Raw genomic sequence first — 15794 nt, 5'->3', positions numbered from 1 at the left:
ATTGCTGTTTACTGTAATAGATAATCTGGTAGTATTATTTAGTATTATTATTTTATTGTTACCTTATTCCCTTTGGCCGCAACAGAATATCAGTGTTTTGCTCTTTTGAGGGCGAAGCAATAAACTGAGTTGTGACCATTTTGTATTACTATGGCACACGCAAGAAAGGAAAAAATTGTATTTTGCTTTTATGATTTATTTTTTTATTTTTTTATGCATTTGTCTTATCTCGTTTTTTATGTATATCTATATTACCAGAGGGAGGGAGACTTTGTACAAAAGCCGTTTGCTTGGGCACCTCTATCCCATTAGTATTACAACCGTGAGGCAGTTGTGTTTGCATGGTTATGTTTCGGTTTGAAGGGTGAAATATGACGTGAATTTACAGGGTACAGAGTAATAACACCTGAGTCCTCGAGAATGACAACGTGTGGGCGAAACAGTATACTCTGTTATGTTCATCACTACTCATGTATATAGGCGACGGTTACCACTTTCCATCAGGTGGGCCGTCAGCTTGTTTGCCACCTCAGTAGTATAAAAAAAAACATTTCTAGATTCATGTATTATATGAAAATTCGTATATATTATACTAAATATGTATATATGTATATATTTTCATTAACCCAATTTTAGAAATTTAAACTCTATGGAGCAATAAAGAGAATTATAATTTATTTAACACTTACATGTTTATCAAACACTGTTTTAACCTTATTTTTAAAAACGCTCCGTTTAAACGACAAAGCATATCAGTCGATTATGTTCACTTTGACCCATAGATTATCACGGTTAAGTTAATTTTATGGTTATACAGCACGAATAGTTTGTTCAGTTCACGTTTATGTACCTTTACTTGGCGGGGATTGTGTTTTATAATTTTAAAAGTATGAATAATGAGTTTTGCGAATAGAGGAATGGATTTATTAATGACTGCCCAATTCATCATCGTCATCATATCAGGTGAACACTCCTAAACATAGGCCTCCGACATATTTATTTATTTTTTATTGACCACATCACAAAAAATGCCTGCAATACCAGAGGTATTATGCGCGCGTTGCCGAAACTGAAGAAACCTCTTTACCCCCCTTTTGAAGAACCAATGAACGAAGAAGAAATGTTCTGGAATGGCAACCCCGTACAGGCAAACGTAGTGTAGGACGACCCCCAACTAGATGGAGGAGCTACCTCAAATGCATTACAAAGGGTCAGTGCATACAAGTAGCTCAGGACTGTTCATTACGGCAGTCTATGGGAGAGGTCTATGCTCAGCAGTGGACGGATAATGGCTAAGATGGTATTGATGATGATGATGATGATATAAGCCTAGAAACTTATCACAATGTTTTTAAGCAACTTCTTAAAGAGGATGGTTATTATGTTAATATCTTCATTAATTCTGAACCAATTTTGATAAAACTTTTAGTAATCGATAACGTTTATTGCCGTATTCGCCTTTTATTATTTTCGACCGACTTCCAAAAGAAGAATGTTCTCAATTCGGTTGTATATTTTTTTTTTATGTAATTGTTACCTTATAACTCTACGGTTATAAGTTTCTTCTATCATAAACTGATTAGAAGAATTCTTTTTTTTTCTAAAAGGATATACTTACAGATTGGTCCAATAGAAATTTTATCAAAATAAATTCATTTAATTAGTTTTTAAATCAAAATTACCGGTATTGCCACAATGAAAGTCGGTTTTTCTGTAGAACATAATTGTAAATTAATTCCGCCCCATCTTACCGTTACTATAAAATATCTATGTAAAAATAGTTACTTGAAATAAATAACAACTTTATAATCTCTATCTAGTATATAATATGAATATAAAGAGCTCTAAGGAATCCAAACCGTAGCTCCTTGAAAATAGAGTATTAATTATTTTTTATGCAACTTAGAATGGCAAATAAGCTGACGGCCCACCTGATGGAAAGTGGTAACCGTCGCCTATAGACAAAAGCAGTACCATAGACATAACAGAGTATACTGTTTCGCCCATGATACCCCCCATGCGTTTCCATTCCTGAGGACTCAGGTGTTATTACTCTGTACCCTGTAAATTCACGCCATATCCCACCCTTCAAACCGAAACACAGCTAATGTTTATTCTTTCGAATAAAGACAAAGATATATTCATTACTAGCTGTACCCCGCGATTTTACGCGCGTAAGTACATAAAGTATCCTAAGTGCTAAGTTAGGATATAGTTTATCCGTGTACCAAATCTCTTCTAAGTAGTTTTTGACAATGAATGAGTAATAAATATATTTTTTATGTGATTCTTTACATTGATATAACATTTTTATTAATAAACCTATTAAAATAAAACAAATACTAAATGTTAAGTGGAGCAAACTGCAACGCATTAATGAAAACCGCGTTCCAGTCAGTTGAGACGTTTCTGAGATTAGCGTGCACAAATGTACAGACAAACGGACTCAAATTCTAAAAATCATTATTCTAGATTCTATTGCGTTTATAAAGAACCCCCTATAATATTTTTTCTTATATATCTTCTATGTACAGACAGACACCAGTTACGATTTTATTATACATATGTATTGATATCTACCGGTGGTCTCAATACTTTATTAACATTTGCATATTAATCCAATATTGCTATATATTTTCATAATTATAAGGACAAAAACAGTCCTACATGTAAATTGGTAATGAGGGCTTTTGCACCTTTCAATTATGCATATTCATACTGCATTATGCACTTAATGTATGCATGTGTATGTGAGAAACTTTATAATTCAGATATAAAAGTCGAAAGTCGGTTTAATTAATTAATTGTTATATATAACTAGATGGCGTTATTTATTAAAGTTTCCATTTGCGTTATTTTATGCTGGAATGATTCTAGTGTGCAGATGTTTATGCCATCAGGCCGGTCGTATGCCTGTTAGCTATGTTTTTTTTAACGGATGATAATGGAATGGTGACCCCATCTGCGCTAACGGTATACACCGACGGGGCATCAGAGAAAGATGATAAGTAAAAATGAAAGAGCAGGTCAGTTAGCCCATCGTAAAAAATACACGTTTAATTCAGCACAATAGTTTCCAGGGAGGTCCACGTGGAGGTCGACCTGACGGGGTATATTGCTAGTAATGGGACTAGTAGTCCTCATTACTAACAATCCCCCCCCCTGTTAGTGATGTTATAAAACAAGGAAAAGTGGTGAAGTCTCACCTAACACAGTGGTGATGATTTTTCTTTATACAACTTAGAATGGCAAACAAGCTGACGGCCCACCTGATGGAAAGTGGTAAACGTCGCCTATAGACATGAGCAGTACCACGAACATAACAGAGTATACTGTTTCGCCCATGCGTTGCAATTTCTGAGGACTCAGGTGTTATTCCTCTTATTTTTGTCTTCTTGTTGTTTTGTCCTTTTATTATTATTTTATTTCAATCGGTTTATAAATAAAAAAGTTATATCAATCTAAAGAATCACATATAAATTGCTTTAAAATAACCAATCAGTTCAATTGTCTGAAACTTTTTTACTATATGTATAGATTTTAGAAAATTCTGTCGACTCGTACGAAGCCGGGTCGGATCGCTAGTTACTAATAACTCTACCCAATATAATTTAAACGTACGTAATAAAATAAAGAAAAAAAAAGAAACACTCTCCAACAGGCAAAGGGCGAAATGACGATCATAAAGGGTGATAAAAGCTTTCCCCAGCTCGATTAGTGACGTATCTATGGGCATTATCGATAAATCGATACCCCCAAGTCTTATCTCGATTAGGGCGCACTAGCAAAACAATACTTCGCTTACTTTAAAAAGTTCAGTCGAGAAAGTCGATTGTGTTCGAGTGTTACTTGAATTTATGGTCGGTTTTATGTTTATCTTAATTGTTATTTAAAAGCTATGCCGGTTTATGGTGTAACTAATAAGGCGATAGATCCTAGAATTGCCAATTAAAGAGTTTTATCTTCAGTAGAAGGATATAAACACACACATTAATATTTATAATATTATTTGCCCCACTCTGCGTATTCTACTGCTTATACAATGAGCTATGTTAAATTATTAATTCAGTCTTGCGCTACCTATCCATTTCTATCTGTTCTCCTTTAACCAAAAGTTGTCTGTAAGAGATTGCTCTACCGATAAGACCGCCTTTTGTACCTTTATGTGTACATTTCAATCTGTATTTATGTTATTGTACTTCACTCGAATTGTTCATTTGTTATTGTATATTTTTGTTTATGGTGTAATAAAGAGTTAAATCTATAAATACGACCACTTTCTACCATTAAATATGTCGTCATTAACAGAGAGTTCACCCCCATATCTTAGAGCCTAGATAGTCTCCGAGATAGAGCGGTTTTAGAGATATTTCCTGCAACGACCGCTCCATAACGTAATATGAAATGAACGCCAAGATTTTTCAGATTCGGCAACGTGCACGTAATACTCTTGATTATGCAAGCGTTCTTAAGCTACGGTAATCGCTTACCATCAGGTAGATCGTATTGTTAACTTTTAAATACACAATTGGGCTTTAATGTGATGAAAAACCTTTGTAAGTAAATAATATCTACATACCTGTTTCTTTATTGCCAATAATTAATTTATACAGATTTTACTCATTCTTATAAAGTTAATCATGGATAATGCATATTTTCATTAATAAAAATAATCTTTTATTAATGAAAATAAATGAATATCTAAATCAATTTGTCTATTAACAATAAAAACATATATAATATATAAAGTTTTTAATTTAAATTGCTATATTGTGTTTCGTTTATGATTAAAAGTATCATAAACTCTGGTTTTTTCCATTCATTTTTTTAAAACTAAACAAAAACCCTTTAAAAATAAACGTACCGGTGTTATATCGTACATATATTTGTATCTAATAAGGTTACAACATTTGTTCCACCGATGTCGAAAAAGATTTTTTATCGATATCTGTATATTGTATGCTTGTATACCTCACTAGCTATCCACATGGCATATCCCACACAAATCGGCCAGATAATTGTCGGGGTTCTGTTTATATGTCAGTGAATATAGTTAATTTAAGTTATAAACCAATCCCAGTTAGTCTGTAATAGAACTTATGTCTAATAATACTACAAAAAAATCTTCCTGTCTGTCTTAGCTAAACTACTGAATAATGTAGAAACGAGATGGGACCTCAATGTTAGTATCACATTTATAATTTAAGATTATATAAAAAACAACTTCAGTAAAAAAAAAAGATTTTTTTATGCAACTTACAATGGCAAACTAGCTGACGCTTTGCCTAATGGAAAGTGGTAACCGTCGTCTGTTATGTCCATGAGCAGTACCATGGACATAACAGAGTATACTGTTGCGCCCATGATACCCCCCATGCGTTGCCATTCCTGAGGACTCAGGTGTTATTCCTTTATACCCTGTAAATTCACTGCCACATCCAACCCTTCAAACCGAAACACAGCCATGCAAATAAAACTGCTTCACGGTAGAAACACGAATGGAACAGAAGTGCCAAAGCAAACGACTTTTGTACAAAGTCTCCCTGCTGGTGCCAAAAATGTGGTACGGTAAGGTGATATGGTAATATTACAAAAGTTAGCTTCACACATTTTGTAATTACTGACATGCAACAGTCACTACAAAAGTTATGACAAAATAAAGCTTTATAATAAAATTAATTCTATATTTAGCCATATTTATATAAATCAGAAATTTATATCTATTTTACTACTTAATTGATGGTTGTTTCTATTCTGTGAAAGACTTTTTGAATAGATGTAATTTGTGATACTTGACACTGTAAAGGCATAACATTGACTTATTATTCGTGATTGTAATTTGAAGTTATTGGTTTTGTTGATGTTACTATGACTAATTTTGGATATTATAAAATTAAAACAAAAAAATAAAAAAAACATTTACACACCGAAATGGTAAATATTGCTGAACAATTATAACTTAAGATCTGCTACTGGCAGTCAGCAATATTTTGTAAATAAATTATTATTATTATTTATTATTATTATTACTTATACCTGAATATTTTATTTTTTGTTGTATCGAAACCAATTATATTGATTTAAAAACTAAACTATTAAATTGATTTTAATTAAACATCATATATAATCAACCTGTATGTATATCCTTTCAAATAATAAAGAATTTTTTAAATGGGTTTACCACTGACAGAGTTACGAGGTAAAAAACATAAGAAAAAAATTCGAATTAACAACCTTGTTCTTTCAATTGAAAAAAATCAATTGAAGTTAAAAGAAAAAAAAGTAAAAATGACTACCAGTCAATAATTAGATAAATTATTAAACGACGTAATAACAGAATGGACCCTTGATATCAGCGTTGCTCTTAAAAGACATGGCGTGCAACAAATAGGTTGAATAATAATTGTATCTAGAACTAATCAAGCGAATCCCATACGGGACCTATAATTTGCAATGCAAGATATTGTCTTCACGCTTATTACATTTGTGATATTTCTACTCTCTTTTCGAACAACAATATTGCTAAATACACATTTGAATTAACTTTCTATTAATTACAATTTAATTTAATCCATTTTACATTTATAATTATTATAAAACATATAATAAAAATAATTTATTTTGTATACATGTTAATTTAATTCATTTTAAACGTTTATTTCTCTCTCCACAATATAATACAATTTACTTAATAATATATTCAGTGTATTTATTATGGAGACTGATTGAATATATTCAGTATAGTGCTGAGTTTGTTACAATCATGGCAATAAAGTTATTATTATTATTACATTATTATATTTATTTATCTATTTAAACAACTTTACTGATTAAAAGAAAATATGGTACAAAAGAGAGGCTAAATGCTATTAGTATTTTCTACCAGTCAACCTTTTGGTTTTTGGGTTGAACAGTGATTCACGAAAGCTGTATTTCATTTTTAGGATAGGCAATGATAAATAAGAGTTGATAATGTATACGTATATAATATAAAATGATAATTATAATATATATATATATATATATATATATATATATATATATATATATATATATATATATATATATATATAAGTATAAAGTAAAATTATATATAATATTTTGCTATATTGAACATAAACTTTAAATTTGAGAAACAAAATCGAGTTTTGCTTCGCTTAGTTTTTTAAAATTTAAAATTTTGTGACGAATAACGTCACAAAATTTCATATTGCATATGAAAATACTAAAACAAAAGAATTATCAAAATCGGTTCCTGTTTGGCAATAATCACAATAAAAATATAGAGAAATTGACAATCTCGTTTTGAATGTCACTTAAAAACCGTTATATATCTAAAAATACCTATTCATTCAACTGTTTTGCTATTATGTATCGTATATGTACGGTATAGAGTTGATATTACAATAATAAATACTTCATCCCCAGCTTCCCTATTGAGTCTCAGATCTGATTTGTCGTCCGAGCCCCGCCCAACAATCGCACGATTGTATGATTATTTGTATTGTCGTTGTACAAATATATAAACCTATTTATGGCAATAGAGATTCATATTTGAGGGGTTAATCTACGGTGTAACATGACCCTATGTACGATTAAGCGACTTTACAAAGTAGAGGCCCTTCTTAAATATTTGTGTGTACCATGATATTTTATCTTAACATAAATCTAACACTATATTGGTGATTGTTATAAAATCGATTTAGGGCATAAACTTTAAGCATTTATAATTGTAAATAAACAAAATTATATTATAATTAATTATGATTTATTTATAATTTAATTAAATATTAATTATAATTAATATTTGATTAATTAGTATTTATTTAATTAGTAATTAAATTAAATACGTTTTTGTTAAGAAGCCCTAAATTGAAACATAGTCATGCAAACAGTTGTGTATGACAGCAATACAGATGCAATAAAGAGATACTTTTGTTGCATTAGTTTTAGTAATTTTTGTTACAATATCTCCAATTGCTCGTATTCCAGTATGTTAGTACATATTGATAGCTTCTCTTTCTCTTTCTTTGATTACATTAATATTCTCTTTTTCTAATAATATACAAGTGGTAATACAATAATTTTAAATTACCTTTTAAATTGTTTCAGTGGTCATGCACAAAGAGAAGGAGGATCTGCACGGTCACAGGCGGGAGCACTCCCCATACGACCACGCTATGCCCGACGGGGAGATGTTCTTGCAGGTAATAATTAATATAATCATATTTAATTTATTTGTAATTATAATTTTGTTTAGATTTATTATTGAATCGAAAATAGAATAAATACAGATTTATTCTATTTTCGATTCAATAATAAATCTTATTAAATAAGTATTTGTTAATTGTTATTTTTTTTAATATTTTTTTTTGTCTTATCCCAACCAATCTGTAACAATATCTCAGACGGTTGAGATTCCGAGGCGGCTCACTCCCGGGAATGATGCAGAAAGCGGTGCTCTTAGATTCTGCCCGCATTGTACGCCGGTCCCTGAGGCCCTGAACCCCGGCCGACTGTGCTTCTGCCGGGGGTTAGTTGCCATCTCCTCTCCTTAAGAGGGGAAATGGGAATTTTCTAAAAAAAAAAATAAGAAAAATTGAGAATTATTAAATTTGATTTTAAAAATTGACAGTAAATTTCGAGGAAGCGACACTTCGTCAAGCAGAAGTTATGAGCGATCTTAAGCCACTTCGGCAACGAACGGCGGACAGGCACCAACCACATAACCACATTGCACGCGACAAAAGAAATGCATTAATTTATCATATTTTTCGTAGGCGCAGTGGTTGGGTTGCAATAAATAAATTTTGTAGAACACTGTAATATATCATACGTCGGTGACCCAGTATAGCAATAAATATGGGAAGCATAACCGTTCATATTTTATATTTTTGACTTCGTATCGGACCTGTTTCCAAGGATAAATACGATACGAATATATAATTTAAATGGAGAAAATAATAACACTTAATTATATTTATGGTAAATTGTAAATCTTGTGTGTGTGTGTGTGTGTGTGTGTGTGTGTGTGTGTGTGTGTGTGTGTTGTTTTGTCCTATATTGTATATATTTGAAGATTTTTACTAACATACATTTAGTAAATACCTACATTTCCAGAAAAAATAAGGCACATATATTTTTATGTAGTGATTTTGTAGTGAAAAATTTTTGAAATTAATTCAATGACTATAATCTTTAAATATATGTATAATCTCGCTAGTTGTCGCCCGCCACTTTGTATGCCCGGATTTTAGAAATAGATACCCACTTCTAGATTATGTATCAGGATAAAACATCACATTTTAAATTACATATGGTTAAACTATTAGCAATTGTGTGAAAACCGCATTTCTTTTGAACAAGTACTTTTTACGTGATACCAAAACAAACATAAAGATAGACGTAAAAAAATTCAAAAATTTATTATATGGTATTTATTATTATATACCCAAATAGGGTTTTTTTTAATGGATGATGATGGAATAGTAACCCCGCCTGCGCTATCGGTATACACTGGCGGGGCACCAGTGAGTGATGGGTGAGGATGAAAAGACAAATCAGTTAGTCTGTCATGATGAATACATTTGGAATTCAGCACGATGGTTTCCAGAGGGGACCACGTGGAAGTCGATCTGGTTGGGTATATTACTAGCAATGGGGCCCTTAGTCTCCATTATTAACAATCTTTCCCCTCCTCCCAAAGAGGGTTGACGCAAGGCAGGCGGCCGGTCGTAAAACTATAAGCCAAATCTTTTTGTAATATGGATAAAAACATATTACGTCGACCCCAAGTAATGATTGGGATAAGGGTAGGAAGACGATGAGGACTTCGATTGGCCTTATTAAGAGACCACATATTTTTTCTTAAATATCTTCTTGTACAAATATCTCCTAGTTTTTTTTTTATACCACTGAGGTGACAAATAAGCATACGACCCATCTGATGGTAAGTGGTTACCGTAATCTATGAACAAGTTATGAATAGTTACAATTTTCGTATATTAATGTAATATGAAAGACGTGTGTTAATGGAAACAAACTTGTAACAACGAGTATACACAACACAGTAGGTATACTTCGTAAGTCGATCGTGTACTGCCGACGACTATCGTGAAAACCTCGGTCTCCCCGGAAAAACTTCGGCTCGCTCCGTCGGTTTTTATTACTTCATTTACTGTATGAAATTCGGAATGTTGGCAAATAGGTTTTATTACCGAACTTTTGAATTCCATAATGTTTCGAATTTTTATAGTACTCCGTACAATTAAGGTGACTTAAGTCGGTTTTTTATTTTTTATTAATTGAAATAGAAAATAATGTTTCTTCACTCATCATCATCATCATTATTATCGTCATCACCAGGCCAATAGATTTTATTGCCGAACTTTTGAATTCCATATTCTTTCGAATTTTTATATTACTCCGTACAATTAAGGTGACTTAAGTCGGTATTTTATTTTTTATTTATTGAAATAAAAAATAATGTTTCTTCACTCATAATCATCATCATCATCATCATCAACAACTATTAATTTTGTTTCATACACTAAATTTCACTGCACTTTTATGCGCATGATCAGGATATGTTTAGTGAGATAGAAAGTACCCTATATCCTACTCCGTCCCATCGTTTATACGAAATTTCATAGTGATTAGTAAAGCCGTTAAGTTGTTAAAAAGTAACAAACAAACTTATTTTCACATTTATAATATTAGTAAGGAAGTGAGAATAAATGACCAATTCTGTGGCATAGCGATAGGCACTTTGCATAGAGCGGTCCAGGGTTCGATTCTCAGACCAATTTAAACTAAATTGTTTCAGCTCTAGGTTTTTTTTTTAATGGGTGATAATGGAATGGGAACCCCACCCGCGCTATCGATATACACCGGCGGGGCACCAGTGAAGAATGGTAGGTGAGGATGAATCAGGTCAGTTAGCCCAACAAGAATTGTTCACGATGGTTTCCAGGGGAACCAAGTGGAGGTCGACCTTATTAGGCATATTGCTAGCAATGGGGTTGTCAAACTCGATTGCTAACAATCCCTTTCCCTCCCAGCTCTAGGTGTTCTTTGCTAGTTCCTCATAACATTTCAAAATCCTAGCTTGAGTATCAGGTGATTGGTGCGATTATGCGGTACTTTTTTTCCATCATCATCGTCATATCAGCCTTTAACTGTCCAATTCTGAACATAGGCCTCTCCTTTGGGGATATTGCCAGTAGTTACCACGCTTAGCAACCAGATTGGCAACCACAGTCTGGCTTTAGAGATGTTTTAAGAGGAACGCTGCTGCCCATCCCTCGCTCTCCCTTAATCGGCTCATACAATGCCCACGGGATAGGAAGAAGTGGCCTATTCTATGCCGGAACCATACGACCGGTTTTTTTACTTATATATTTTTCTTTGTAGAAATAACGATGATTTGATATGAAGTCAACAATTTGCAGGCACTCAACGGCTTCCTGATGATACTGACGTGCGAGGGCGAGGTGTTCTTCGCGACGCACAGTATCGAGAGTTACCTAGGCTTCCATCAGGTCAGTTTCAAACAATTTTCCAGAGGGAAACTTTATACAAAAGTCATCTGCATGGATTTTTTATGGTTTATAACGGATTGGTAACCCCTTCGTGCTAACGGTATATGCTGCCGGGGCGCTAATGAGGGATGATAGGTGAGAATGAAAAGGCACGTCTATTAGCCCATCGCGATGAATACACCTGGAATTCAGCTCGGTGGTTTCCGGGGGGACCAAGTGGAGGTCGAAATGACAGTCCCTATTGCAAGCAATGGGACTGGCAGTCCGCATTACTAGCAATCCCTTCCCCCCCAATCTGCATGGACATATCTGTCCCACATTTGTTCCTGCCGTGTTTCTTCCAAAAACACCATCAGTAATTTCAGTTATTTTTATCAATTCTGTAACCTTTTTATAAAATAAATTTTATTTGGGAATTTCAAATCGAAATTTACCAATTCCAAGCCGGAATAGACTCTATGGGACACCTTCACCTAATTTAGGGTCAAAATCACGTCGACAAGTATATAAATAAATCACATAGCTACGCTCCGTTTAGGAACTCGATTCACTTCAGTAGTAATTTTTTAACGTCACAAAATATTTTTTGTAACATTCAAACTGAAATGTGCCTAATGAGCACTAAACCGAGCGAGCCTCATAATTAATTTACACAAACCCTTGTAAAATATAACGCAATTTTCCAAATAAATAGCATGACTGTACTATTAATCACAAAAAAAATAAGATAAGGTGGTCAAAGAATTTTAATTATTCGGGTGGAGGTTGTATGAAAAAAAAAATATATCAATTACGCCGCGATAAGTTTAGTAAAGGCAGAAAGTGTTAGGCCCCGTTCACAGTGAAGGTGCCATAAAAATTGGCATATCCACTAATGTGTGTAATAATTATTTTGCTCCAAAAAAAAAAAGTGAATTCGATCGTAAACACACACGTCGACAAACGATGAGATTTTTATAGATAAATGTATAGATAGATAATCTTTATTACCACGAAAAAAAAACCAATTCATTTTGGTAGTAATAGGAGCCGCTTCAGCTGTTGCTATATATGCACACGTCCAACGAGATGTACCTATATAGCGCTGATTTTCAGGCGGCCCCTTAACTTTTTTAACTTTAGCATACGTTCGGGTCGCCAATACCCATCTCTCGGATGGGAGACTCAATACGCTTAACAATTTTTTATAGGTATCACTGCTAGCTTTTGCCTGCTACTTCGTAAATGTAATTTAAAAAATAGTAATACTTAGTGGCTCTAAAATAAACAACTTCTTAGATCACGATGAAACTATACACATTAGTAGTTTTTGCTTGATGCCGGAACAAACATACAGACAATCAAAATTCTAAAAAAAAGTTTGTTTTGGCTTCCATTGCCTTTGTTAAAACTTCTAATATTAGGTTTTCGTTAACATCTTTCACATACGGACATCGTCGAGTTAAAATTTTATTATGTTAGTAAGATAGTCGGAAGAATCATACGGCCTGTCTGATGGTAAATAGCGTAACATTAGCCTGTGGACGTTTGCAGCTCCTGATTTGCCGACTCTTAAGAAACCTTCATCATCATATCCCCATCAGCTGTTAACAGTTCACTCCAGAACATAATTCTGCCCCGTAATTGCGGGTTTGCCAGTAGGTGCCATGTTTGACAGGCAGGTTGACAACCGCAGTTAGGTTTTTAGTGATGTTATAAGAGGGACACTACTGCCCATTCCTTTACCTATTAATTTTTCGTAGTCTAAGAAACCTTATTACGCCATTTTTGAAGAACCCAATGCTGTAGTCTCTAGGAGAAACCTCGGCGGGATGGTCATTCCACAGCCTGAGCGTTAGCGAGAGGATACTCCTTTGAAATCGCACTGTATATGATCAGTTCGATAGATTTTTTTCTTTTTTTTTATACAACTTAGAATGACAAACAAGCTGACGGCCCACCTGATGGAAAGTGGTAACCGTCGCCTATAGACATGAGCAGTACCATGGACATAACAGAGTATACTGTTTCGCCCATGATACTCCCATGCGTTGCCATTCCTGAGGACTCAGGTGTTATTCCTCTGTACCCAGTAAATTCACGCCATATCCTACCTTTCAAACCGAAACACAGTCACACAAACACAACTGCTTCACGGTAGAAACACGAATGGGACAGAGGTACCCAAGCTATCGACTTTTGTACAAAGTCTCCCTCTGGTAGATACCTTCACCGTCACCATTTTAGCCTATAGCTGTAGATGTAAAAGTCAAAATGATGATGATGAAGGTAGACCACTGCTAGATATAGAAATATAGAACTTAGAACATAAATATTTGAATTTAGGACATAAAATCGCGTGTCAAAAAGATTTTGATCCGCAACAAACACTTTCGCTCCACAAAAATATACGACATTTTCAATTGTTATAAATATAATTTGAAATAATTTATGTTGCATTTTTGTATGGTAATGAGAATTAAACGCACGAGAGATGTCATGAGTGTCACAGTGTAGGTATTCTGTGACGACCATGGTGCGTTATATTATTATTACAGATCACCAGATTCCACTGTGTACGTCATCAGTTCTTGCCACATTCTAATTTTTATAATAAATTAAAATTGTAATTTACAAAAAACACCGTCTCCAATTATAGTAAAACCAGTTGTTTTGATTTAAAAACTAAATTACTGAACTGATTTTGATAAAACTTCTATGAGAACAATCTATTATTATAACCTTTCAGATAAAAAAAAAAGAATTTTTCAAATCGGTTTATAACTGACGGAGTTATGATACACAAACATAAAAAAAAGAAATTCAATCGAATTGAAAAATCACCATATTTTTTAAGTCGATTGAAATTAAAAAAAATTATGTATTGTATGAACAGGCCCGTATATTTCACCTTTTCCTCTATGTGAACGTGCCTTTACTTTATTAAGCTGCTTTAGTTTATCGTTGTGACATTTTATCGGACTCATTTCAGTGGACGAAATAAAGTGCGAGTCGGCAATTAAAATGGTTAAATGTTCCGTATATAGTGATTAAAATAGTTAGTGCTTTGTGTACGACATTCAGCCATATTTAACGAGGCTTTGTTTAAAAATATAGCTATCATTTATTAACCCTAGCCGCCTAGAGGTCATCTTGAAGTTCCTCACTTAAACTTCATCATACCATCATATCAGCCTTTAACTGTCCACTGCTTAACATAAGCCACCCCCTTGGGGGGTTTTGCCAGTACTTGCCACGCTTGGCAGGCCGGTTGACAACCGCAGTTAGTCTAAAGAGATGTTTTAAAAGAGACAATGCTGCTCGTCCCTCGCCCACGACACCTACGGAAAAGGAAGGGGTGGCCTATTCTATGCCGGGACCACACGGCCACTTAAACTTGCTTTTTTTTTATAGAACTTAGAATGGCAAACAAGCTGACGGTCCACCTGATGTAAAGTGGTAACCGTCGCCTATAGACATGAGCAGTACTATGGACATAACAGAGTATACTGTTTCGCCCATGATACCTCCCATGCGTTGCCATTCCTGAGGACTCAGGTGTTATTCCTCTTTACCCAGTAAATTCACGCCATATCCCACCCTTCAAACCGAAACACAGTCATGCAAACACAACTGCTTCAGGGTTGAAACATGAATGGGACAGAGGTACCCAAACAATCGACTTTTGTACAAAGTCTCCCTCCCTACTTAGTAATCATTTAAGATTTTGTCGACAAAAAAAAGATCAATTTATTTCAATAATAGCAAAATTAGTTATTTTAATTCCAAAATTACTGAAGCGATGTTGATAATATTTCTAGGATTCCAATTTAAAAATATGTCCTTTAGAGTAACAAAAAAAAATTATCGAAATTCATTCATAAATGACAGTGTTATAAGGTAACAAACATACCGAAGGAAAAAATACAATCGAATTGAGATCCTCCTTCTTTTCAACCTACTTTAAAAAAATACAAGCTTTATTTATTTATTTATTTAACTCTTTATTGCACCATAAATAAAAATATACAATAACAAGTGAATAATTCAAATGAAATACAGTTACACTCTAAAAGGTTCTCAATTTAATTCTATTTTTTTTTTAATGTTTATTACATGTAACTTCGTTTAATATTTGTAAAATCCTTTTATTTATCTTTTATTTTACTTACAGATTAGTTTCATAGAAATTTTATCAAAATCAGTTTAGTTTTTAAATGAAAATTACTAGTTTTACCACAATCGAAGTCTGTTTTTTGTTTGTGGAACCTAATT

General features: G+C 33.5%; 1 protein-coding gene across 2 annotated transcripts in view; it reads left to right on the top strand.

Annotated features, from left to right (window-relative positions):
- Positions 1-15794, top strand: part of LOC113520097 (aryl hydrocarbon receptor) — a 173793-nt gene that overhangs the window by 144499 nt on the left and 13500 nt on the right. For both annotated transcript variants that reach the window (XM_052898074.1, XM_031914725.2), the window contains 2 exons: positions 8113-8207; positions 11451-11540. In XM_052898074.1, coding sequence (XP_052754034.1) covers positions 8118-8207; positions 11451-11540 — 180 coding nt within the window. In that variant the 5' untranslated portion in view covers positions 8113-8117. The remainder of the gene's footprint in view (positions 1-8112; positions 8208-11450; positions 11541-15794) is intronic.

The sequence above is a fragment of the Galleria mellonella genome, unplaced genomic scaffold (assembly GCF_026898425.1).
Source record: "Galleria mellonella isolate WM207_F2 unplaced genomic scaffold, CSIRO_AGI_GalMel_v1 utg40, whole genome shotgun sequence".
Lineage (NCBI taxonomy): Eukaryota > Metazoa > Arthropoda > Insecta > Lepidoptera > Pyralidae > Galleria > Galleria mellonella.
The sequence above is the reverse complement of the archived record's forward strand: the minus strand, read 5'-3'. Positions and strand labels throughout refer to the sequence as shown.